General features: G+C 41.1%; 1 protein-coding gene and 1 long non-coding RNA gene across 2 annotated transcripts in view; both read left to right on the forward strand.

The window, feature by feature from the left end:
• LOC310725592 overlaps positions 1–24,336 on the forward strand; it is a 118,085-nt gene that overhangs the window by 83,336 nt on the left and 10,413 nt on the right. The window lies entirely within an intron of this gene.
• On the forward strand, positions 539–22,602 carry LOC310733862 (transmembrane protease serine 9-like). The gene is made up of 12 exons (XM_083555322.1): positions 539–635; positions 721–883; positions 1,050–1,309; positions 1,513–1,649; positions 2,722–2,865; positions 15,114–15,249; positions 16,094–16,143; positions 17,989–18,046; positions 21,413–21,572; positions 21,660–21,919; positions 22,143–22,279; positions 22,429–22,602. The coding sequence occupies exons 1-12, from the start codon at positions 596–598 to the stop codon at positions 22,576–22,578; spliced, it is 1,695 nt and encodes a 564-aa protein (XP_083411448.1). The 5' UTR covers positions 539–595; the 3' UTR covers positions 22,579–22,602.

Consider the following 24,336-nt stretch of genomic DNA (forward strand, 5'->3'; position numbering starts at 1 on the left):
CGTATATAAACCCACTTATTGCCCTTTGAATTAGAATATGTCATAACCCCAGACAGATTGGCTGTACCTGAGCTACTGTCTGTATGTACTGTCACAATTTCTAAATATCCAAATGCATTTGGAAGAAGTGGAGCCATAGCGAAAATACAGAAGAGTAATTTAATTAAAAAAAAGTGTGCCTTAGTATTACAGAGATTGTATTATATTATTTGATTATTTTATAGTATTACATTTTGTTCAGGGGATAGCCTAGGCTTGTGTAATTTATTTTCATTCTTGAACAGCATCCTGCCTCATGTAGGAATAAAAACTTTGAAAGCTTTTCCAAGGTTTCTGTATTTGTTTTTTTTTTTTTGAGCAGGCTAAGCAGTTTGTGTGTGTATATACCCTTAAAATAGTCATGTTGTTTAACAGGCCCAACTGATAAAATAGTTTGAACAGTTGGCAGCTTTCAGTTCAAGAATATTTTGCTCATTTTTTACTGGCTGTTTCAGGGGGCAATGCTCCATGACATCACACATAGATATTAAGATATATAGACACAGTTATCCTGTTGTCTGACTTGTTCAATCTTGTTGTAATTGTACCAGTGGCAATGAGGCTCATTGTAACTGTTTTGCTGTTGGTGTTTGTGCGTAAGTAGATGTTTTATTACTTGAGACTAATGTAGATCTTTTTTTGTTTTATTTTATATTGTTAATAACTGTTCAAAATGTTTAGACCACAGCAGAGGTGATGATGATAAGATCATCGGGGGTTATGAATGTACACCTCACTCTCAGCCCTGGCAGATTTATCTAACCCATGATGACGGAGAGCGTTGGTGTGGCGCATCCTTAATTAACAGCTTATGGGCCGTGTCTGCTGCTCACTGCTACGTTCCGTGAGTATCTCACAGCATGTATTCTGTTTGTTCCAGTCAGAGAACATAAGTCAAAATGATGACTATGATTTAAATATTAATGTTTTCAATCTAGTCAGTAGTTTAATATTGTATGCTTTGACTAACTTAAACAACATTTACTATATTTGAAAATTCCTTCCCAAAGGGCTCATCGTCTTGCGCTTCACCTGGGAGAACACCATGTGTTCATTGACGAAGGCACCGAGCAGAGAATTTGGGCCGAGAAGGTCATACCACATCCCAACTATAATGACATCACATATGACAATGACTTCATGCTGATCAAACTGAGCCAACCTGCAGTTTTTAACCAGTATGTTCAGCCTATACCTCTGACATCCTCTTGTGTAGCGGCAGGTGAGGAGTGCCTGGTGTCTGGATGGGGAAATCAGATCAACACTGGAGGTACGGGAACAGTGACATGAAATAGTGAGTAATTTACAGTGTGTTAGATTAGAAGCACCGTTAAGACAAACACCCAGCTTAGAGTATTTTCTGGAAACTTTTTCTATTTGTGCATTTACTTATTATTTTGGTGCTGTAGATGCATAGACAGCTGAACTTGAAAATCACAACAAGCTGATTGTGTCTTTTCTCATCTTTTCCAGTGATCTATGCATCCGTATTACAGTGCCTGAATGTGCCTGTACTTTCAAAGGCAATATGCACTGCGTCCTATGGTTCCACAGTCACTGATAACATGTTCTGTGCCGGATACTTGGAGGGAGGCAAAGATTCATGCCAGGTAAAATCACAGTAGAACTGTTCCTGGATGGCAGCATTTTTGGGGCTGTAGGGGTGGCATCACATTATTAGATATAAATGAACTGTTGCTAAATGGTTGCTAAAAATTAACTAATAAGAATACATTTTTCCATTAATTTCTCACATGAATCCAATGATAAGTGTTGACCAAATATCTGGCTACTTTTCATAAATGCCATTACTAAAGCAAAAAAATCTTAGAAACCCAATGCAAGTGTCTCCTTTCACTGCAGCCAAAGCATTTTCCCCCCAAACATTATGGTTATCCTGGAGATTTTAAATGAAGGCAAATTGTGTTTTTGTGCAAATTCTACAGGAAAGCAAACATAAAAGTATAAAAGGCTCATGAAAAAGCGTAATAACTGTTTTGAACTGTTTCCCATGATATCCAGCTTTTCCTGAAAAGTACTTATTGTAAATGGTCTTGTAATTATAGCTGCTACCAAATCAATTTCTTTTCTTGGTGGAATAAAAAAAACATAATACAGCAATTAAATCCAGAGAAATATATTCGAGATCTGCAGTCTGCAACAGATGTAGGTTGCAGTAGTTCGATCTTTGACCATCCATCCAAAGGACGCAAAATAACATGTTTCTATGCCTTCTAGCATGCAGTCTGATTGTTAAAGCAACAGCTTCAAGAAACATAGATTTGAATCTAACAAGAGCCCGTGCTTTTTATTCCTGTTGGCCGTATGGCAATACAAAATGTGACTTCTGAATTCTGATTGAATAGAAGCTTAATCTGAAACTCACACTCGACAGTGCTGCAGCAGCGCAACCAAGATAAACGACATGAAATGAAGATAATATACTATAGAAAATGATTTAATACATATTCATTGAAAAAAATATATTAAACAGTAAGTAAGTGATTCTGATAAGTTTAGGTCAGCAGAAAAGTCCTGAGTCTCTGTTATGTCATTCAGGAACCCAATAAAGTTCTTTCTTTTTGTTCCTGATATACAAAAAAAATTCACTGCACTCCAGATTTATTTAATTTGTAGTTTATTATGTATTGGCCTCACTCCATGCTTTTGCCTTTTATCCAGGCTGACTCTGGTGGTCCTGTTGTGTGCAATGGGCAGCTGAAGGGTGTCGTGTCCTGGGGTGATGGATGTGCGCTTCCTGGCTTACCTGGAGTTTATGCTGAAGTCTGCCGCTACACTGACTGGGTCAAAAACATCATGGCTACCAACTAAAAGACAACATAAAAGTTTAAAATATGAAACTTTGTTATTTTTGATAAATCTCAATAAATTGGAGTTTCTATTCATGTATTGTTCAGATAATGCCAATAAGTAATTATGTGTAAATAGCCTTTTTATACAGAATCTGGTTTGTTCAAGCGTATTCACAATATGAGTCATACAGAACATCTTATATTTGTAAAATGCATTTTGTTATTTTTGCCTTTTCATTGCATGATTGTATTCTGTAATAAGTAATGACATACAATTTCTTGCACTCAGAAGTACAAACCTTTTTCTATTTCTTATTGAAATGCTATGATTATAAAGGTAACTTTAAACCAGATTACCTGAAGCAGGAGCTTTTTTTTTAGGCGGATGGCCTAATAAATGGGGGCACATCACTATAACATCCCAATACTAATGTACATAATACACTGCTGTCATTATTAGTTACTGTCATTGACCTCGGTCTGTAAAATTAAAGATAAAAAAAAGGGCTTTAATAGTTTTAATTGCTCAGAAGCATTTATTACTCCAGTGTAGGTTAAAATCCAAATTTCAAAACAGACTTGACCATTATCAGAAGCCAGATAAGCAGATCCCCCAACGCAGCCAATAGGAAGGCACAAGCCAGTGCACTCTTAGTGCCGGTCCCAAGCCCGGCTAAATGGGGAGGGTTGCGTTAGGAAGGGCATCCAGCATAAAACATGGGTCAAATCGAACATGCGGATCACGAAAGAGAATTTCATATCGGATCGGTCGAGGCCTGGGTTACCAACGACCGCCACAGGTATTGTTAGCCAACAGGGTACCGGTGGAAATTGGGCTACTGTTGGCCGAAGGAGGAGAGGGAGAGGAGGAAGACGTCTACAGAGACGGCAGGGAAACGAGAAGTGGAGGAGAGTGGAGGTTTGGGTTGGTACTTCAAATGTTGGTGCTATGACTGGTAAAGGGAGAGAGGTAGCTGATATGATGGAGAGGAGAAAGGTAGATATGTTGTGTGTTCAGGAGACCAAGTGGAAACGGAGTAAGACCAGGAACATTGGAGGTGGGTTTAAACTGTTCTTTCATGGTGTGGATGGAAAGAAAAATGGTGTAGGGGTGATCCTGAAGAAAGAATTTAGTAAAAGTGTAGTGGAAGTGAAAAGAGTTTCTGATAGGGTGATGAACGTGAAGCTAGAAGTTAAAGGCATGATGATAAATGTTATCAGTGCGTATGCTCCACAAGTGGGATTTGTGCGATAGAGGAGAAGGAAAAATTCTCGAGTGAGTTAGATGAAGTGGTAGAAGGGGTACTTAGGAATGAAAGTTTGCTGATTGGGGCAGATTTCAATGGGCATGTAGGTGAAGGGAACAGAGGTGATGAGGAGGTGATGGGTAGGTATGGTTTTAAGGAGAGGAATGTGGAAGGGCAGATGGTAGTAGATTTTGCTAAAAGGATGGAAATGGTAGTGGTGAATACGTATTTTAAGAAGAAGAAGGATCATCAGGTGCCGTATAAGAGTGGATGAAAGGTGCACACAGGTCAAGTCAAGTCAAGTCAAGTCAAGTCAAGTGGCTTTTATTGTCATTTCTACTATACACAGTGGTACACAGTACACAGTAAAAACGAGACAGCGTTCCTCCAGAACCCTGGTGCTACACTATACAACAACGTAGTGTGTGCTTTCATGATGATGAGCTTTTCTCAGCCTTCTCAGGAAGTAGAGACGCTGCTGGGCTTTCTTGGTGATGGAGCTGGTGTTGAGGAATAATCAGTGGAGAATGGCCGCTCTGTGCTCCACAACCATCTCTTTGGTTTTGTCAACGTTCAGAGACAGGTTGTTTGCTCCACACCAGGCTGTTAACTGTTGCACCTCCTCTCTGTATGCTAATTCGTCGTTCTTGCTGATTAGACCCACCAGGGTCATGTCATTGGCAAATTCGATGATAAGTAATAAAGGTGGACTATGCTCTATGTAGGAGATGCAACCTTAAGGAGATTGGAGACTGTAAGGTGTTGGCAGGGGACAGTGTAGCTAGACAGCATCAGATGGGTGTCTGTAGGGTGGTTTTGGAGGTGAAGAAGAAAAGGAGGAGAGTGAGGACTGAAAGAAGAATAAGATGGTGGAAACTGAAGGAGGAAGACTTTAGTGTGAGGTTCAGGGAAGAGGTCAGACAGGGGCTCAGTGGTGATAAAGAGGTGCTGGATGACTGGGAAACTACTGCAGAAGTGATAAGGGAGACAGCTAGAAAGGTACTTGGTGTGACATCTGGAAATAGAAAGGAAGACAAAGAGACGTGGTGGTGGAATGAGGAAGTGCAAGAGAGCATAAGGAGAAAGAGGTTGGTGAAACAGAATTGGGATCAACAGAGTGATGAGAAAAGTAGGCAGGAGTACAAGGAGATGCAGCAGCAGGTAAGGAGGGATGTGGTGAAAGCCAAGGAAAAGGCATATGAGGAGCTGTATGAGAGGTTGAACACTAAGGAAGGAGAAAAGGATTTGTACCGATAGGCCAGGCAGAGGGACCGAGCTGGGAAGGATGTGATACAAGTTGTAGCAATAAAGGATGGAGATGGAAATGTGTTGACTAGTGAGGAGAGTGTGGTGAGAAGATGGAGGGAGAATTTTGAGCAGGTGATGAAAGAGGAAAATTAGAACGAGAGAAGGTTGGATGGTGTGGAGATAGTGAAGCAGGAAGTGGATAGGCTTAGTAAGGAGGAAGTGAGAGCAGCTATTAGGAGGATTAAGAGTGGAAATTCGGTTGGACCAGATGACATACCTGTAGAAGCATGGAGATGTTTAGGAGAGATGGCAGTGGAGTTTTTAACAAGATTGTTTAACAAGATTTTTGAAGGTGAAAAGATGCCTGAGGAATGGAGAAGGAGTGTGCTGGTACAGATCTTTAAGAATAAGGGAGATGTGCAGACCTGCAGTAACTACAGGGAAATCAGTAACACCATGAAGTTATGGGAAAGAGTAGTGGAAGCCAGGCTGAGGGAAGAGGTGACCATCTGTGAGCAACAGTATGGTTTAATGCCGAGGAAGAGCATACCACAGTGCAATATTTGCTTTGAGAATTGTAAGGAAGTGTTTTATCCTCTGCTGCTTGGGCAGGATTGCCTTCTGTCCCCCGAATTCAGCCTTTCCTCTTGATCTTTGCTCTCCTACGTGCACGGGGAAGTCTCAATGAAACACACAAGTCAGCTTTCAGAGAGAAGTTTCAAAGTTTATTGTCTCACACATGAAGATATACTTCCAAAGTGAAGGAGAGAAAGGGGGTGGGCTGCCGTGTGTGTGTGTGTGTGTGTGTGTGTGTGTGTGTGTGTGTGTGTGTGTGTGTGTGAACAGAAGAGAAAGTTAGGAGAGACAACTCCACAAGGTTATGTTGGAACCACTGTGTGTGTGTACGAGCAAAGTAACACATGCCACAAAAGGATAGTTCAGGGTTTGGTCAACAGAAGCATACAAAAAAGTTATTCTAGAAGCATACAGCAAAATTGCTATACGTACTAATGGCAACTTCTTCTTCTTTCGGCTGCTCCCATTAGGGGTCGCCACAGCGGATCATCCGTCTCCATACCACCCTGTCCTCTATATCTGCCTCTTTTACACCAACTACCTGCATGTCTTCCCTCACCACATCCATGAACCTCCTCCTTGGCCTTCCTCTTTTCCTCCTACCTGGTGGCTCCATCTTCAGCATTTTTCTACCAATATAATTCATGTCCCTTCTCTGCACATGTCCAAACCATCTCAATCTCGCCTCCCTCACCTTGTCACCAAAACATCCTACATGTGCTGTCCCTCTAATAAACTCATTTCTAATCTTGTCCATCCTCGTCACTCCCAACTAAAACCTCAACATCTTCAGCTCTGCTACCTCCAGCTCCACCTCCTGTCTTTTACTCAATGCCACTGTCTCTAATCCATACAACATCGCAGGTCTCACCACAGTCCTATAAACTTTCCCTTTCATTCTTGCAGATACTCTTCTATCACAAATCACTTCTGTCACTCTTCTCCACCCACTCCACCCTGCCTGCACTCTTTTCTTTACTTCCCTAACACACTCTTCATTACTTTGCACTGTTGACCCCAGGTACCTGAACTCCTCCACCTTCTCCACCTCTTCTCCCTGCAACCGCATCACTCCACTGCCCTCCCTCCCATTCACACACATGTACTCTGTCTTACTCCTACTGACTTTCATTCCCCTTCTCTCCAGCGCATATCTCCACCTCTCCAGGCTCTTCTCAACCTGCTCTCTACTCTCACCACAAATCACAATATCATCTGCAAACATCATAGTCCAGGGAGACTCCTGTCTGACCTCGTCCGTCAACCTGTCCATCACCACTGCAAACAGGAAAGGGCTCAGGGCCGATCCTTGATGCAGTCCAACCTTCACCCTGAACCAGTCTGTCGTACCTACTGCACACTTTACTGCCGTCACACTGTCCTCATACATGTCCTGCACCACCCTCACATACTTCTCTGACACACCTGACTTCCTCATACAATACCACAACTCCTCTCTCGGCACCCTGTCGTACACTTTCTCTAAATCCACAAATACACAATGCAGCTCCTTCTGTCCTTCTCTATACTTCTCTATCAACATCCTCAAAGCAAATAGGGCATCTGTGGTGCTCTTCCTCGGCATGAAACCATACTGTTGCTCACAGATGGTCACCTCTTCTCTCAGCCTGGCTTCCACTACTCTTTCCCATAACTTCATGGTGTGACTGATCAACTTAATTCCCCTGTAGTTACTGCAGGTCTGCACATCTCCCTTATGCTTAAAGATCGGTACCAGCACACTCCTTCTCCATTCCTCAGGCATCCTCTCCCCTTCCAGAATCCTGTTAAACAATCTGGTTAAAAACTCCACTGCCATCTCTCCTAAACATCTCCATGCTTCTACCGGTATGTCATCTGGTCCAACCGACTTTCCATTCTTCATCCTCCTTACTAATCCTATCTACATCCTGCTTCACCAACTCCACATCCTCCAACCTTCTCTCTCTCTGATTTTCCTCATTCATCAGCTGCTCAAAATACTCCCTCCATCTTCTCAACACACTCTCCTCACTAGTCAACACATTTCCCTCTCCATCCTTTATTGCTCTAACTTGCAGTACATCCTTCCCAGCTCGGTCCCTCTGCTTGGCCAATCGGTATAAATCCTTTTCTCCTTCCTTAGTGTCCAACCTCTTATACAGTTCCTCATATGCCTTTTCCTTGGCTTTCGCCACATCCCTTTTAACCTGCTGCCGCATCTCCTTGTACTCCTGCCTACTTTTTTCATCACTCTGTCGATCCCACTTCTGTTTTGCCAACCTCTTTCCCCTAATGCTCTCCTGCACTTCCTCATTCCACCACCACGTCTCCTTGTCTTGCTTTCTATTTCCAGAGGTCACACCAAGTACTTTTCTAGCTGCCTCCCTCATCACTCCTGCAGTAGTTGCCCAATCATCCGGCACCTCTTCACCACCACCAAGCCCCTGTCTGACCTCTTCCCTGAACCTCACACTACACTCTTCCTCCTTCAGTTTCCACCATCTTATTCTTCTTTCAAACCTTACTTTCCTCCTCTTCTTCTTCGCCTTCAAAACCATCCTACAGACCACCATCCGATGCTGTCTAGCTACACTGTCCCCCGCCAACACCTTACAGTCTCCAATCTCCTTCAGGTTGCATCTCCTACACAGAAGATAATCCACCTGTGTGCACCTTCCTCCACTCTTATACGGCACCCTATGATCCTCCTTCTTCTTAAAATACGTGTTCACCACTGCCATTTCCATCCTTTTAGCAAAATCTACCACCATCTGCCCTTCCACATTCCTCTCCTTAAAACCATACCTACCCATCACCTCCTCATCACCTCTGTTCCCTTCACCTACATGCCCATTAAAGTCTGCCCCAATCACCAATCGTTCTTTCCTAGGTACACCATCTACCACTTCATCTAATTCACTCCAGAATCTTTCTTTCTCCTTCATCTCACAGCCAACTTGTGGAGCATAGGCACTGATGACATTTATCATCATCCCTTCAACTTCTACATTCACGATCATCACCCTATCAGAAACTCTCTTCACCTCCACTACACTCTTACTGTACGCTTCCTTCAGAATCACCCCTACACCATTTCTCTTCCCATCCACACCATGATAAAACAGTTTAAACCCACCTCCCATGTTCCTCGCCCTACTCCCTTTCCACTTGGTCTCCTGAACACACAACACATCTACCTTTCTCCTCTCCATCATATCAGCTACCTCTCTCCCTTTACCCGTCATAGTACCAACATTTAAAGTACCAACCCGAACCTCTACTCTCCTACACTGCTCCTTTTCCTGCCGTCTCTGTAGACGCCTTCCTCCCCTCCTTCTCCTCCTTCGGCCAACAGTAGCCCAATTTCCACCGGTACCCTGTCAGCTAACGATACCTGTGGCGGTCGTTGTTAACCCGGGCCTCGACCGATCCGGTATGAAATTCTCATTTGTGATCCGCATATTTGATTTGGCACATGTTTTACGCTGGATGCCCTTCCTAACGCAACCCTCCCCATTTACCCGGGCTTGGGACCGGCACTAAGAGTACACTGGCTTGTGCCCCCCGAATGGCTGGGTTATACGTACTAATGGCAACAAGATACATATTACCATACTGTGAGAACATAAAAACGGTTGACGATAAGAACTCCACATCTGGTCATGTTATTCGTTTAGCATAAGCAACAAAACGTTGATTATGTATCTGATGGAGAAGTGAAGAAAATTTTAGAAGGAGTTGCATTGTGTGTTTGTGGATTTAGAGAAAGCGTACGACAGGGTGTCGAGAAAGGAGTTGTGGTATTGTATGAGGAAGTCTGGTGTGTCAGAGAAGTATGTGAGGGTGGTACAGGACATGTATGAGGACAGTTTGACAGCAGTGAAGTGTGCAGTAGAAATGACAGACTGGTTCAAGGTGGAGGTTGGACTGCATCAAGGATCGTCTCTGAGCCTTTTCCATTGCATTGGTAACCAGAGGGGGCAAAAGTACACACATCCTTTACTTAAGTAGAAGTACAGATCCTCATGTTTTAAAATACTCGGGTAAAAGTTGAAGTACTGATTATACTTTTTTACTCAAGTGAAAGTAAAGAAGTTTTGGCTCTGACATGTACTTAAGTAAAAAGTAGTTATTACTGCTACCTGTTTTAGCTGTTAACTGGACCTCACATCATATTAGATAGATAGATAGATAGATAGATAGATAGATAGATAGATAGATAGATAGATAGATAGATAGATAGATAGATAGATAGATAGATAGATAGATAGATAGATAGATAGATGGATAGATGGATGGAGGGGATAGCCTTGTGGGTTAATGTCAGGGTCCCCACGAGGATGAGTTTGAGAGTTTGATTCCTGGTTGAGCTGGTTGCTGTGTTGGTAAATAAAACTTCTGGACCTTGTCAACTCTGAAAACATTTCCTTTCTGTGTTGGATTAATTTCTGGTTGATTGATTTCCTGGTCTTTAATGAAAGATAACCCCACCAAAAAAAAGCACTTCTGTGGTAGCTCAGTGGGTTAAGGCTTGTGCCTGAACATGGTCCTTAATATAGTCCACGCTGGTGATAAGGTTTCCAAGCCAGTCCTACATGCATTCTTTCTTACTGCGCTGGCATGAAACAAAGTATGAACCCTCCAAAAAGCACACATGCTTTTCAGCAGTGGTCGCTCAGTGGTTCATCGGATTAAGGCTGGTGCCTCGCTGATGGTAAGGATCAGGGTTTGAATCCTGCTAGTTGCGATGTCATTTATGTTCCTGCTTCCTAAATCTTTCTTTAGCTTTAGATTCTTGTGTTGATGGTTTAAAGGTAGATAGACCTGCTCTAAACAACCTTCCTGGCCTGTCTTCTCTAATGGTCCAGTGGGTTAAATCATGTGTCGTGCTTTTGGTGGGGTTCAGGGTTCGAATCCTGCTTTCTGCCTGCCAGTCACGATCAGGATTCGCTTCCTACATTTTTCTTTAGCGATATATTTTTGTTTTTAATGGGTTGAAAAGAAAGAAAGACCTGCTCTAAACAAGCTGCCCAGCTTGTCCTTCTTGATAGTTCAGTGGGTTAATGCTGGCACCTTGCTAATGGCATGAATCAGGGTTTGAATCCTGCTTTGTCCCTGCTAGTCATGATATGTGTTTGCTTCCTAAGTCTGTCTTTAGCATTATATTCTTGTGTTGATGGTTTGAAAGAAAAGATAGACCTGCTCTAACAATTTAACAAAAAAAATTATTAAATAAATTTCTGCCAGGAGCCTAAGTTGATACTTTTTTGGACGTTTCTGCTTCATAACCCCCTGTTTTCAGCTTCTCAGACGCCAGGGGGGGAGATGCCTGGATATTGCCCCCCTGGTTCAGGATACGCCCTCTAAAACCGTCAATATCCAACCTTCCATTTCTTTCACACCTTCCACACTCTTAGCTTGGAGCCCTGGACGGAGTTTTAACCAGCAACCTCTCAACCCAGAAGCAAAGCTCTTCCAATTAAACTACAGGATTTCTTGCAAGAGCCTGATTTTTAGGACCTTTTTTGGTTCTTTTATAAAACTTTTTAAACAATTTAAAGGATAGCTAAGGGGTAGGAATTGAATCAGGTGAGTCAGATAGCAGAGGCCGCATCACTAACCACTACACTACCAGAGGGGTGGCCAACAAGGCTATGCTTATTGGACTCTTGGTTTTTCTATAGTTTAGAGACCACTGTTTTCTCTTAGATCATGATGGTAGAGGGTTAAAACTTCTCCTTCCTGTTCATTCTCTCAGTTACTCGAAGTCTATGAAAAGTGACTCAGGTACAAGAATCACATCTCCAACACCTGCCCCACTGATATACCATGATTTACCAGCAACCAATTTTAATGACCTCTTATTGTTCTGTTTTTAAAACCTTCTTATAATGTTCAATATGAAACTAGAGTTAAGAATCGAACCAGGGAAGTCTTTCATCATAGATCACTAATGGCATTACTTCAAAACTCAAAACTTTGTTAGACATGTAAATAAGCAGAAAAGACAGAGACAAAGACAAAGAGACACAGACACAGCTTTAGAAAGAGTGAGAAACAAATAGAGAGACAGCAAGAGAGAGAGACATATACAGTGAGACAGAGACATTTACTCAAAGAGACACAAAGACAATTAGATAGAGAAAATAGAGAGACAAAGATAGCGAGATATAGCCACTTCCTGTTGGAAGTGTTTATCCCGAGCGACTCTTAATGATCTCATTTACTTAATGAGCAGTAGTGAGTTAAGGGCTTGCTCAGGTGCCCAAAACTGGAAGCTTGGAGGTGTGAAACATGTATCATATTTACAGCATGTGATATGTATGTAAGCATATGTACAGTGATTAAATATAAAGGCTATATCAGTGCAGAGATGTGTGGACATCATTAAGAGCCTTTGCTATGTTTCCACACGGACAGTTAATGAGGTGATACCGGAGAAACTGCATCTCTTCAAGTCAAGTCAGGAAGCTTTTATATATATAAAATGATTGACATTTTACAGATTTGAATGATGTATATATATATATTAATACAAAACGAATTTAAAATGTTGTTACCTAATGAATGTATCCAGGCTGAAGATCCACATATAGAACACAAGCAGAGAAAAGATGATGATGATCAGGAATGTGTCTGTTCTCAGTCATGTTTACATCACTGACTCCCTCTGTCTCATCCACATTAACCCTAAACTTCTTACTGCCTTCTGCCTGCTCATTCTTAGCTCCGTAAACTAGTCTACATCTGTGGTGAGTGAGAGTCAGGACTTTATACACCAGTGGATTGAAAAAGACACGCAATGACAGGAAATCGGTTGTTCGACTGAAATCGGCGCACAGTGAAAATAAAAAAAATATTTCACCAAATCAATGGATTAAAACTAAAGTAATAAGCCGGTTTTGAAAATGTAAGAAGTAAAAAGTACAGATATTTGTGTAAAAATGTAATGAGTAAAAGTAAAAAGTAAAAAATAAATAAATAGGCGAGTAAAGTACTGATACCAAAAAAATCTACTTAAGTACAGTAACGAAGTATTTGTACACCGTTACTTCCCACCTCTGTTGGTAACTGACAGGTTGACGGAGGAGGTCAGACAGGCGTCTCCATGTACTATGATGTTTGAAGATGATATTGTGATTTGTGGTGAGAGTAGAGTGCAGGTTGAGAAGAGCCTGTAGGGGTGGAGGTATGCGCTGGAGAGAAGGGGAATGAGTCAGTAGGAGTAAGACAGAGTCTGGGAGGGAGGGCAGTGAAGTGGTGCGGTTGCAGGGAGAAGAGGTGAAGAAGGTGGGGGAGTTCAGGTACCTGGGGTCAACAGTGCAAAGTAATGGAGAGTGTGTTAGAGAAGTGAAGAAACCCGGTGCAACCCAGATGAGGATGGGTTCAATCTTGAGTCTGGTTCCTCTCAAGGTTTCTTCCTTATGCCATCTCGGGGAGTTTTTCCTTGCCACATTCGCCACTGGCTCACTCATCAGCGACAAACTTACTTATGATGAACATATTCAATTTTATTTACTTTCACCACATTATCTGTGTAAAGCTGCTTTGAGACAATGTTCATTGTTAAAAGCGCTATACAAATAAAAATGAATTGAATTGAAGAAAAGAGTGCAGGCAGGGTGAAGTGGGTCGAAATTAATGGCAGGAGTGATTTGTGATAAAAGAGTATCTGCAAGAGTGAAAGGGAATGTTTATAGGACTGTGATGAGAACTGCGATGTTGTATGGTTCAGAGACAGTGGCATTGAGTAAAAGACAGGAGGTGGAGCTGGAGGTAGCAGAGCTGAAAATGTTGAGGTTTTCGTTAGGAGTGACGAGGATGGACAGGATTAGAAATTAGTTTATTAGAGGGACAGCGCATGTAGGTCGTTTTAAGATGGAGCCACCAGGAAGGAGGAAAAGAGGAAGGCCAAAAAGGCGGTTTATGTATGTGTTGAAGACATGCATGTAGTTGGGTTAAAAGAGTCAGATGTAGAGGACAGAGGGGTTTGTATTCTTCTTACAAGAAAACAAGATCTTTGAACAGTTTCCGTCAGGTTTCAGGACCATCATAGCACAGAAACTGCAATAGTTAAAATCACAAATGACCTGACCTGACAGGCATAAAGTTAATTTAAATCCTACCTGTCTGATCATTACCATTTTGTAGATTTAAATTGAGAACTATCCAGGCTAATGTAAGTAAAATACAAGGTGCCACAAGGTTCAGTTCTAGGACCTCTGCTTTTCACAATATATATGCTTCCCTTGGGAAATATTATTATAAAGCATGAGATTAGCTTCCATTGTTATGGTTAGCCAGGTTAACTGAGTGTGTTAAAGAATTAAAAGATTGGATGATGAATAACTTTCTATTGTTAAACTCTAATAAGACAGAAATATTGCTCGTCGGCACGAAAACCAGTACACAGAAGTTCTGGCAATTCCACTTGCATTTAGAAGTATGTACTGTAACTACTAGTTTAACAGTAAAGACATAGTACTAATAGACAGCAACTTGTCTTTTGAAACTCATATCACCCATATTACAAAAATAACCTTCTTCCACTTTAGAAATATTGCTAAGCTAAGAAACATGTTATCTATACTGTATATAATGCAGAGAAGCTCGTCCATGCATTCATGACTGTTATATTGTAATCCAATACTAGGTGGTTGTCCTGCATCATTAATAAACAAGCTACAGTTGGTCCAGAATACATAGGCCAAAGTTCTCACAAGGTCGAAAAAATATAATCATATAACCCCAATTTTATCATCCCTACACAAGCTACCTGTTTAGTTTTGAATTGACTACAAACTAATGCTACTTCCTTACAAAGCCCTAAATGGTTTAGCTCTCATGCATCTATCCAGTCTTCTTACACGCTACCATCTGTCACACTCTTCAAGGTCTCAAAACTCTGGGCTTTTAGTGGTTTCTAGAATAGCAAAGTCCACTAAAGACGGTATTGTGTTCTCACATTTAGCTCCTTAAGTTTGGAATAGCCTTCTTGACAGTGTTCGGGGCTTGGACACACTCTCCCAGTTTAAGCGTAGATTAAAGATGTATCATTTTACCAAATCCTACAATGATCACATCTCACATATCATAACCTTGTGCTCCAGTACATCTGATTAAACACATTATCAACTTGTGCCTTTTAATCTTATAAACAGCAGCTACGCTAATTCCTCTCCTCTGTTTTCTTTCTCTACCCATCCAGAGGCATCCTGAGATTGCGCCAGCTCCAGCTTTGTCCCACCTCATCAACATTATGGCCCTTCAAAGAGTAAATGCCGACCCCGCAATTATCCTGAACCATCTAGAGACGTACGAGTGCCCTTTGGATCACACTTCATGTAGATTTTTGACATTAGACTTTTTTGAACATTCAAAGACTCTGGCATAGAGGAGTTGGTGTTGGATCTATGATGATCTCAGCTGATGAACTATTTTATGAGTTGCTCAGTAGCTCCTCTGTGTACTCTACGGCACTATTAGCGACCTGCAGAATGCTTACCCTGACAGATTGTTTATTATCGGAGATTTCAACTATGTGAATCTCAGGACTGTGCTCTATGAACTCCATCAGCATGTGGACTTTGCAACAAGAGGAGCGAACACGCTGGATCTTGTTTACACAAACATCCCCAGCGCGTTTCGTGCAGAGCCCCCCATCTCGGCTTCTCAGACCACATCTCTGTTATGCTAATTCCAGCATACAGACCGCTAGTCAGACGCTCTAAACTGGTTCTAAAACAGCAGCAGGAGCTACTTCTGCTCTTCAAGACTGTTATGAGTGCACTGACTGGAACATGTTTAGGGAGGCTGCAATCAATGGCGATTCCATCAACTTGGAGGAATACTTGTCAACAGTGACCAGCTACATCAGCAAGTGCGTTGATGACGTGACCATCTCCAAGACCATCACTACACGCTCCAACCAGAAGTCGTGGATGACTGCAAATGTGCGTGTGCTGCTGAAACAAATAGACTCTGCCTTCAGAATAGAGGACAAGACGGCCTTAAGAACAGCAAGGGCCAAACTGTCCAATTCCATCAGAGAGGCGAAGCGCGCACACGCAAAGAAAATCCACGACCACTTCCATGACAGCAGAGACACCTAGAGCATGTGGCAGGGCATCCAGGCCATCTACTATAAGACAACATCACCTGCTTGTGACCATGACGCCTTCCTCCCAGATGCGCTGAACGACTTCTATGCCCGGTTTGAGGTACGGAACAACGTGAGGGTGAGGAAGACCACCCCTCCTTCCAATGACCAGGTGCTCTGTCTAACCACAGCTGAAGTGAGGTAAACTCTATGCAGAGTTAACCCATGGAGATCTGCTGGGCCTGGCAACATTCCTGGCATAGTGCTCAGGGAATGTGCAGAACAGCTAGCGGATGTCTTTACAGACATCTTCAACATCTCCCTGAGCAGCAACGTTGTTCCTACGTGCCTCAAGACATCGACCATTGTTCCCGTGCCGAAGAAGTCTACTGTCTACAAAACCAAAGAGATAGTTGTGGACTTCAGGAGAGCACAGTGTGATCATTCTCCACCGATTATCGATGGATCCTTAGTGGAGATCGTCAAGAGCACCAAATTCCTTGGTGTTCATCTGGCGGACAACCTCACCTGGACACTCAACACCAGCTCCATCACCAAGAAAACCCAGCAGTGTCTCTACTTCCTGAGAAAGCTGAGGAAAGCCCATCTCCCTCCCCCCATCCTGACCATGTTCTACAGAGGGACTATTAAAACCTGGACAGCTGCATCACTGCCTGGTTTGGGAACTGCACCGTCTCGGATCGCAAGACCCTACAGAGGATAGTAAGGACAGCTGAGAAGATCATCAGCGTCTCTCTTCCATCTATTATTCACATTTACTCCACACGCTACATCCGCAAAGCCAAGAGCATTGTGGACGACCCCACACACACGTCACACATACTCTTCACACTCCTGCCATCAGGAAAACGGTTCCGAAGCATTCGGGCCGTCACATCCAGACTGTGCAACAGTTTTTTCCCGCAAGCCATCAGGCTCCTCAATACACAGAACTGTAATGGAACTCTCTCACACACACACACACACACACACACACACACACACACACACACACACACACACACACACACACACACACTCTCACTTAAATGTGTGTTATCGAACTGTACAACCTGAACTTTACACAAACTCATTACTCATCTTAATCCATTCCACCATTATTTATTAATTATTATCTATACTTGATGGCATTACATTGTTTACCTGCTGTTTTTTGCACCTTTGACTGTATTACACTGTGTACATGCTGTTTATTGCACCTGCTTTTTTTTTTTTTGCACTGCATTGTGTCTGTTTATATTATTCTCAGTTATAGTTTTTACAGTTCTCCTAGCACATTACTGTATAATCGAAGTATACAGTAGGTTTACTGGTCGGCGCTATCTTGGGTTTTGTGTCTTGTCTTGTCTTGTCTTATCTAGTCTTGTAATGTCTGTCTGTACTGTTTTTCGTCTGCACTGTTTGCACTAGGTTGCACTCGATGCACTTTATGTAGCTCGTGTTGTTGTTTAGTGTAGCACCATGGTTCTGGAGGAACGTTGTCTCGTTTTTACTGTGTACTGTGTACCACTGTGTATAGTAGAAATGACAATAAAAAGCCTCTTGACTCTTGACTCCTGGTTGCTGAATGTCAACTGACTGTGGAAATGACATTTCTCATAATCACACACAATCGGGTATTAATAGTAGTTCTCACTATCCAGTGTTTGGTTTTGTTTAAGATTTATAGTCATACTCTTGATATCACCCAAATGAGGATGGGTTCCTTTGTTGAGTCTGGTATCTCTCAAGGTTTTTTCCTCATACCATCTAAGGGAGTTTTTCCTTGCCACAGTCGCCCAGACTTGCTCATCAGGGATTAATAAACATATTTCAATTATATACAAATTTTTTTGTTCAATAATTCTTACGTTCTGTTAAGCTGGTTTAAGGCAATGTCCATTGTGAAAAGCGCTATAGAAATAAACTTGAACTTAAACTTGAACTGTGACATTCTTAACAGAACTTGATGCCCTCCCTTCAGAAACTGGGGCGAACTGCCATGCTGAGGAAGCTAAAGGTGAAGGTGGTGGAGTGGCCAAGTATGTCTCCAGACCTGAACCCTATTTAGCACCTGTGGGGATCCTCAAGCAGAAGGTGTAGAAGCACCATGTGTCTTATATCCAGCAGCTCTGTGATGTCATTATGGAAGAGTGCAAGAGAATGAAGAGAATTCCAGCAACAACCTGTGCACCTCTGGTGAGTTCCATGCGCAGGGGTTCAAGGCAGTGCTAGATAACAATGGTGCTCACACAAAAAATGAACTCTCTGGAAACAGTTTTAACATGTTCACTTAGCCTCTACTCACTTTTGTTGCCAGTTATTTAGACAATAATGGCTGTATGTTGAGTTATTTTTAGAGGACAGTAAATCTGTACTGCTATACAAGCTGCACAATGACTAGTCTAAAGTATATCCAAGTTTCATTTCTGTAGTATTGCCCCTTGAGAACATATAATAAAATAGTTGCTGAAATGTGAGGGATGCTCCACAATGTTATGAAGGAATTTCAACACAATGTTATATTAATCAGAGGAATTGCAATTCATTTTAAAGTCTCTCTTTGTCATGAAAATTAACCTAATCCCCCCTCTAAAAAATTGTAACTGCATTTCAACCTTGCTGTAAAAAGACCAGCTGACATCATGTCAGTGATTCTCTAGTTAACACAGGTGAAAGTGTAATAAGGAAAAGGCTGGAGATCACTATGTCATGCTGATTGAGTTAGAATAACATACTGGTAGCTTCAAAAGGAGAGTGGTGCGTGAAATCATTGTTCTTTTTCTGTTAAAAAGGTTACCTGCTAGAAAACATGTTCAGCCATCATTGCATTGCACGAAAAGGGATTCACAAGCAAAGATATTGCTGCTGATTAGATTGCACTTAAATCAACCATTTATCGGATCATCAAGAAGTTCGAAGAAAGAGGTTCAATTGTTGTGAAGAATGCTTCAGGGCACCCAAGAAAGTCAAGCAAACTCCAGGACATCTCCTTGATTCAGCTGCAGGATCAGGGCACCACCAGTGCAGAGCTTGCTCAGGAATGCCAGCAGGCAGGTGCAAGAGCATCTGCACACAAAGTGAAGACTTTTGGAGAATGGTCTGGTGTTGAGAATGGCAACAAAGAAGCCACTTCTCTCCAGGAAAAAAACATCAAGGACAGACTGATATTCTGCAAAACTGTACAGGGACTGCTGAGGACTGGGGTAAAGTGGCTTTCTCTTATGAACCCCCTTTCCGATTGTTTGGGGCATCTGAAAAAATAGCTTGTCTGAAGAAGTAAAGGTGAGCGCCACATCAGTCTTGAGTCATGCCAACAGGATGCGGGATGTTGCTTCTTACACAAGTGAGTGGGCTCACTCACAACCAGAATAAAGAATTGTACAAAACATCCACAGAGAGCAACTTTCTCCGAACCATCCAAGAACAGTTTGGGGATGAAAAACATTTAAACCAAAGTGAACAAGTGATTCTTTTTTGTTCAATGCAAACGCAAATGCTCCTTTCCTGCTCTGACTTCCAATCCTATCTATTTTCTGCTTCACCATCTCCATCCACCCTTCTCTCTCTCTCATTTTCCTCATTTATCAGCTGCTCAAAATACTCCTTCCACCTTCTTAACACATTCTCCTCACTAGTCAATACATTTCCATCTGCATCTTTTATTGTTCTAAGTAACTTCTTCTGCCTGGCCAATTGGTTCAAAATCCTTTTCTCCTTCTTTAGTGTCCAACATCAAACACAGCTCCTCATATGCCTTTTCTTTGGCTTTTGCCACATCCCTCTTCACCTTCTGCCGCATCTTCTTGTATCTACTTTTCTCATCACTTTCTACCTACTTTTCTCATCACTCTGTCGATCCCAAATCTGTTTCACCAACCTTTTGCCTTATGCTTACTTGCACTACCTCTTTCCACCACCAAGTCTTTTTGTCTTCCTTTCCCTTTCCAGATGTCACACCAAGTACATTCCTAGCTGTCTCCCTTATCACTTCTGCAGTAGTTGCCCAATCATCCAGCACCTCTTCATCAGCACCGAGCCCCTGTCTGCCTCTTCCCTGAATCTCACACTACAGTCTTCCTTTTTCAGTTTCCACCATTGTATTCTTTTTTCAGTCTTCACTCTCCTCCTCTTCTTCTTTAACTCCATAGCCACCCTACAGACCACCATCCTCCACTCTTATACTTCGCCCTATGATCCTCCTTCTTCTTAAAATAAGTATTTACCATTGCCATTTCTATCCTTATAGCAAAATCTACCACCGTCTGCCCTTCCCCATTTCTTCCTTAAGGCCATACCTACCGATCACCTCCTCATCACCTCTGTTCCCTTCACCTACCTGGCCATTGAAGTCTGCCCCAATTAACATTCTTTCACTCAGCTTCATGTTCATCACTCTATCAGAAACTTGGGCCACTTGGTCTCCTGAACACACAATATATCTACCGTTCTCCGCACCATCATATCAGCTATCAGCCCCCTTATTTTGTTTTATGCTGGATGCCCTTCCTAACACAACCCTCTCCACTTATCCGGGCTTGGGACAGGCACTAAGAGTGCACTTTGTTGTGTTTTTCATTTCATGATGCACCAAATGTTGTCACATGGTGAAAGATCCAGGTTGCAGGCAGACCAGTTCAGCACCTGGACCCTTCTACTATGAAGTCAATACATTCCCTACATTTGCTCACTCTTTTAAAAATAACAATGTTATTTTTTTCTCTCTTTTCCACCTGGATAAACAACCCGAAGTGCCCACCCACACACTCTCACCTATTTTCACCATTTGTGAGCAGACAGCATAGGAATGTATCCATCTTAATACTAAAACCTTCAAAGGACTAAAATAATCAAGAGTACCTAATAAAAAATGAACTGCATTAGTACTGCAAAAAGTGTACATTTAGTTTAGGGTAATGGAGTATAAACGGGTAAAACATAAGCCTGAGTGAATTTATTTTCCTTTTTGAACAGTTTCCTGCATGACTCATGTAGGAATAAAGATTTTCCAAGATTTTCCAAGAGTTTGTGTCTGTCACCTTAAAATAATCAGGTTTTCGAAGATAAAATAGTTTGAACAGTTGGCAGCTTTCAGTTCAAGAATATTTTGCTCATTTTTTACTGGCTGTTCTGAGGCCAATGCTCCATGACATCACACATAGATATTAAGATATATAGACACAGTTATCCTGTAGTCTGACTTGTTCATTCTTGTTGTAATTGTACCAGTGGCAATGAGGCTCATTGTAACTGTTTTGTTGTTGGTGTTTGTACATAAGTAGATGTTTTATTACTCACTCGAGACTTGTTGTGAAATAATGTAGATCTTGTTTTGTGTGTCAGTTACTGGAATAAGGATTTGTACAATATATTATATTGTTAATAACTGTTTAATGTTTTTGATTTAGACCACAGCAGAGGTGATGATGATAAGATCATCGGGGGTTATGAATGTACACCTCACTCTCAGCCCTGGCAGATTTTTCTAACCATTGACGGACGGCGCTGGTGTGGCGCATCCTTAATTAACAGCTTATGGGCCGTGTCTGCTGCTCACTGCTACGTTCCGTGAGTATCTCACAACATGTTTATGAAAATTAATGCAACATAATCATTAAAAATAAATTTATTACATTTGAAAAATCTCATCCAAAGGGTTAATCAACTTATGCTTCACCTTGGAGAACACCGTGTGTTTGTTGACGAAGGCACCAAGCAGAGAATTCGGCCTGAGAAAGTCATAACACATCCCAAATATAATGACCGCACAGCTGACAATGACTTCATGCTGATCAAACTGAGCCAGCCTGCAGTTTTTAACCAGTATGTTCAGCCTATACCTCTGGCATCCTCTTGTGTAGCAGCAGGTGAGGAGTGCCTGGTGTCTGGATGGGGAAATCAGATCAACACTGGAGGTAAGGGAACAGTGACATGAAATAGAAGTGGAACTTCATAAGTAATTCACAAAGTGATCAGGATTAGAAGCACTGTAGAGATGAACAAATACATTAGAGTAGATTCTGTAAACTTTGTTGACTTTTCTGCTGCAGTTGGTACATAGACAATAATGGTAAAGCAATGCTGCTTTCAGCTAAAAGCGCAACACAAGTTGATTGTGTATTTTCTCATCTTTTCCAGTGATCTATGCATCCGTATTACAGTGCCTGAATGTGCCTGTACTCCCAGAGGCAAAATGCAAGGCGTCCTATGGTTCCAAAATTAGTAGTAACATGTTTTGTGCCGGATACTTGGAGGGAGGCAAAGACTCATGCCAGGTAAAATCACAGTAGAACTGCATGAGGAATGAATGCATTTGAAAAGCTCTATTTTTGTATATAATATACACATTTTTCTTCACTCCATATTTATTCATTTGTAGTTTATGATATATTGCATTCACTCCTTGCTTTTACCTTTTATCCAGGGTGACTCTGGTGGTCCTGTTGTGTGCAATGGGCAGCTGAAGGGTGTTGTGTCCTGGGGTGATGGATGTGCGCTCCCTGGCTTACCTGGAGTTTATGCTGAAGTCTGCCGCTACACTGACTGGGTCAAAAATATCATGGCTACCAACTAGGAGACAACATTATACTTTAAAATATGAAACTATATGAAAATATTTGTTTTATTAGAGTTCCTGTTTTTAAACTTAAGTCAAGTCACACATTTTTTCATGCCATTGTTCATAATTGTTCAGATGATGCCAATAAGTAATTATGTGTAAGAAGCAGCTCTAAACAGAATCTGGTCAGGCCAAGGCCATGTGGTTTGTTCACAATATGAGTCATACACAACATCTTATATTTGTGCCCTTTTACTGCATGATTGTATTCTGTGATTATTAAAGTCATATAATTTAGTGTCACATTTAGATGTTGATGTAATTCTCCTGTTTATTAAGTGACATGTACATATTTATTTCTGTCTCTTAATAAAAATGAAAATGCTATGATAATAAAGGTGATATTAAACCAGATTAAGCAAAGCACGAGCTTTTTTTTAGAAGCAGATGGCCCAATAAAGGGGCACAGCACTATGACATCCCAATACTACTGTACATAATACACTGTCATTATCAGTCACTGTCATTGACCTCCATCTGTAAAAGAAAAGATAACAAAAAAGTGATTTAATGGTTTTAATTGTAGTTATTTGTTCAAAGAATACATGCAGTGGGCAAGTAATAATGTAGCTTAGCCATGCTCAGAAGCATTTCTTAGTGCTTACCTCAGTTTACTTTCAAATCACCACTGTTTATCAGAATATGTTAAAAACAGCAATATTATTGATTGACCTATAACATGATTGTGTAATACAGTGCCTGTTTGGCAACACCTAGTCATTTATTGTCAGAGGAGGGAAGTAACGGAGTACAAATACTTCGTTACTGTACTTAAGTAGATTTTTTTGGTATCAGTACTTTACTCCACTATTTATTTTTCAGACAACTTTTTACTTTTACTCATTAAATAACACAAATATCTGAACTTTTTACTTTTTACATTTTCAAAACAGACTCGTTACTTTAGTTTTAATCCATTGATTTGGTGAACTATTTTTATTTTTTTTTTCACTGCGTGCCGATTTCAGCCGAACAACCGATTTCCTGTCATTGCGCGTTCAATCCACTGGTGTATAAAGTACAGACTCTCACTCACCACAGAAGGCAGTAAGAAGTTTAGGGTTAATGTGGATGAGACAGAGGGAGTCAGTGATGTAAACATGACTGAGAACAGACACATTCCTGATCATCATCATCTTTTCTCTGCTTGTGTTCTATATGTGGATCTTCAGCCTGGACACATTCATTAGGTAACAACATTTTTAATTTGTTTTGTATTAATATATATATATATATATATATATATATATATATATATATATATATATATATATATATATATATATATATATATATATATTTGGCTGTCAAAATTTAAATAATTTTAAACGGCACGAAATTTTTTTCCTTTCTTTACTTAGATATAACATAAATAAATTAACTCCAGATAAAAATATTTTTAATCAGTAAACTTTTGTTTTATTTCTGAGTCTCAAATCAAACACCAAAATCCGCCATGATTCTCACAATTTACCCTCTTGGTGGTGTTTTGTGGGTTTTTCCCTCATAATGGTGACACAAACTTAAATTACTGTCTTTATTGATCGTACAGATAAAAACAATACATTATTTAAATCTGTAAAATGTCTATAATTTTATATATATATAAAAGCTTTCTGACTTGACTTGAAGAGGTGCATTTTCTCCGGTATCACCTCATTAACTGTCCGTGTGGAAACATAGCAAAGGCTCTTAATGATGTCCACACATCTC

This window comes from Silurus aristotelis, assembly GCF_946808225.1.
Source record: "Silurus aristotelis genome assembly, chromosome: 1".
NCBI lineage: Eukaryota > Metazoa > Chordata > Actinopteri > Siluriformes > Siluridae > Silurus > Silurus aristotelis.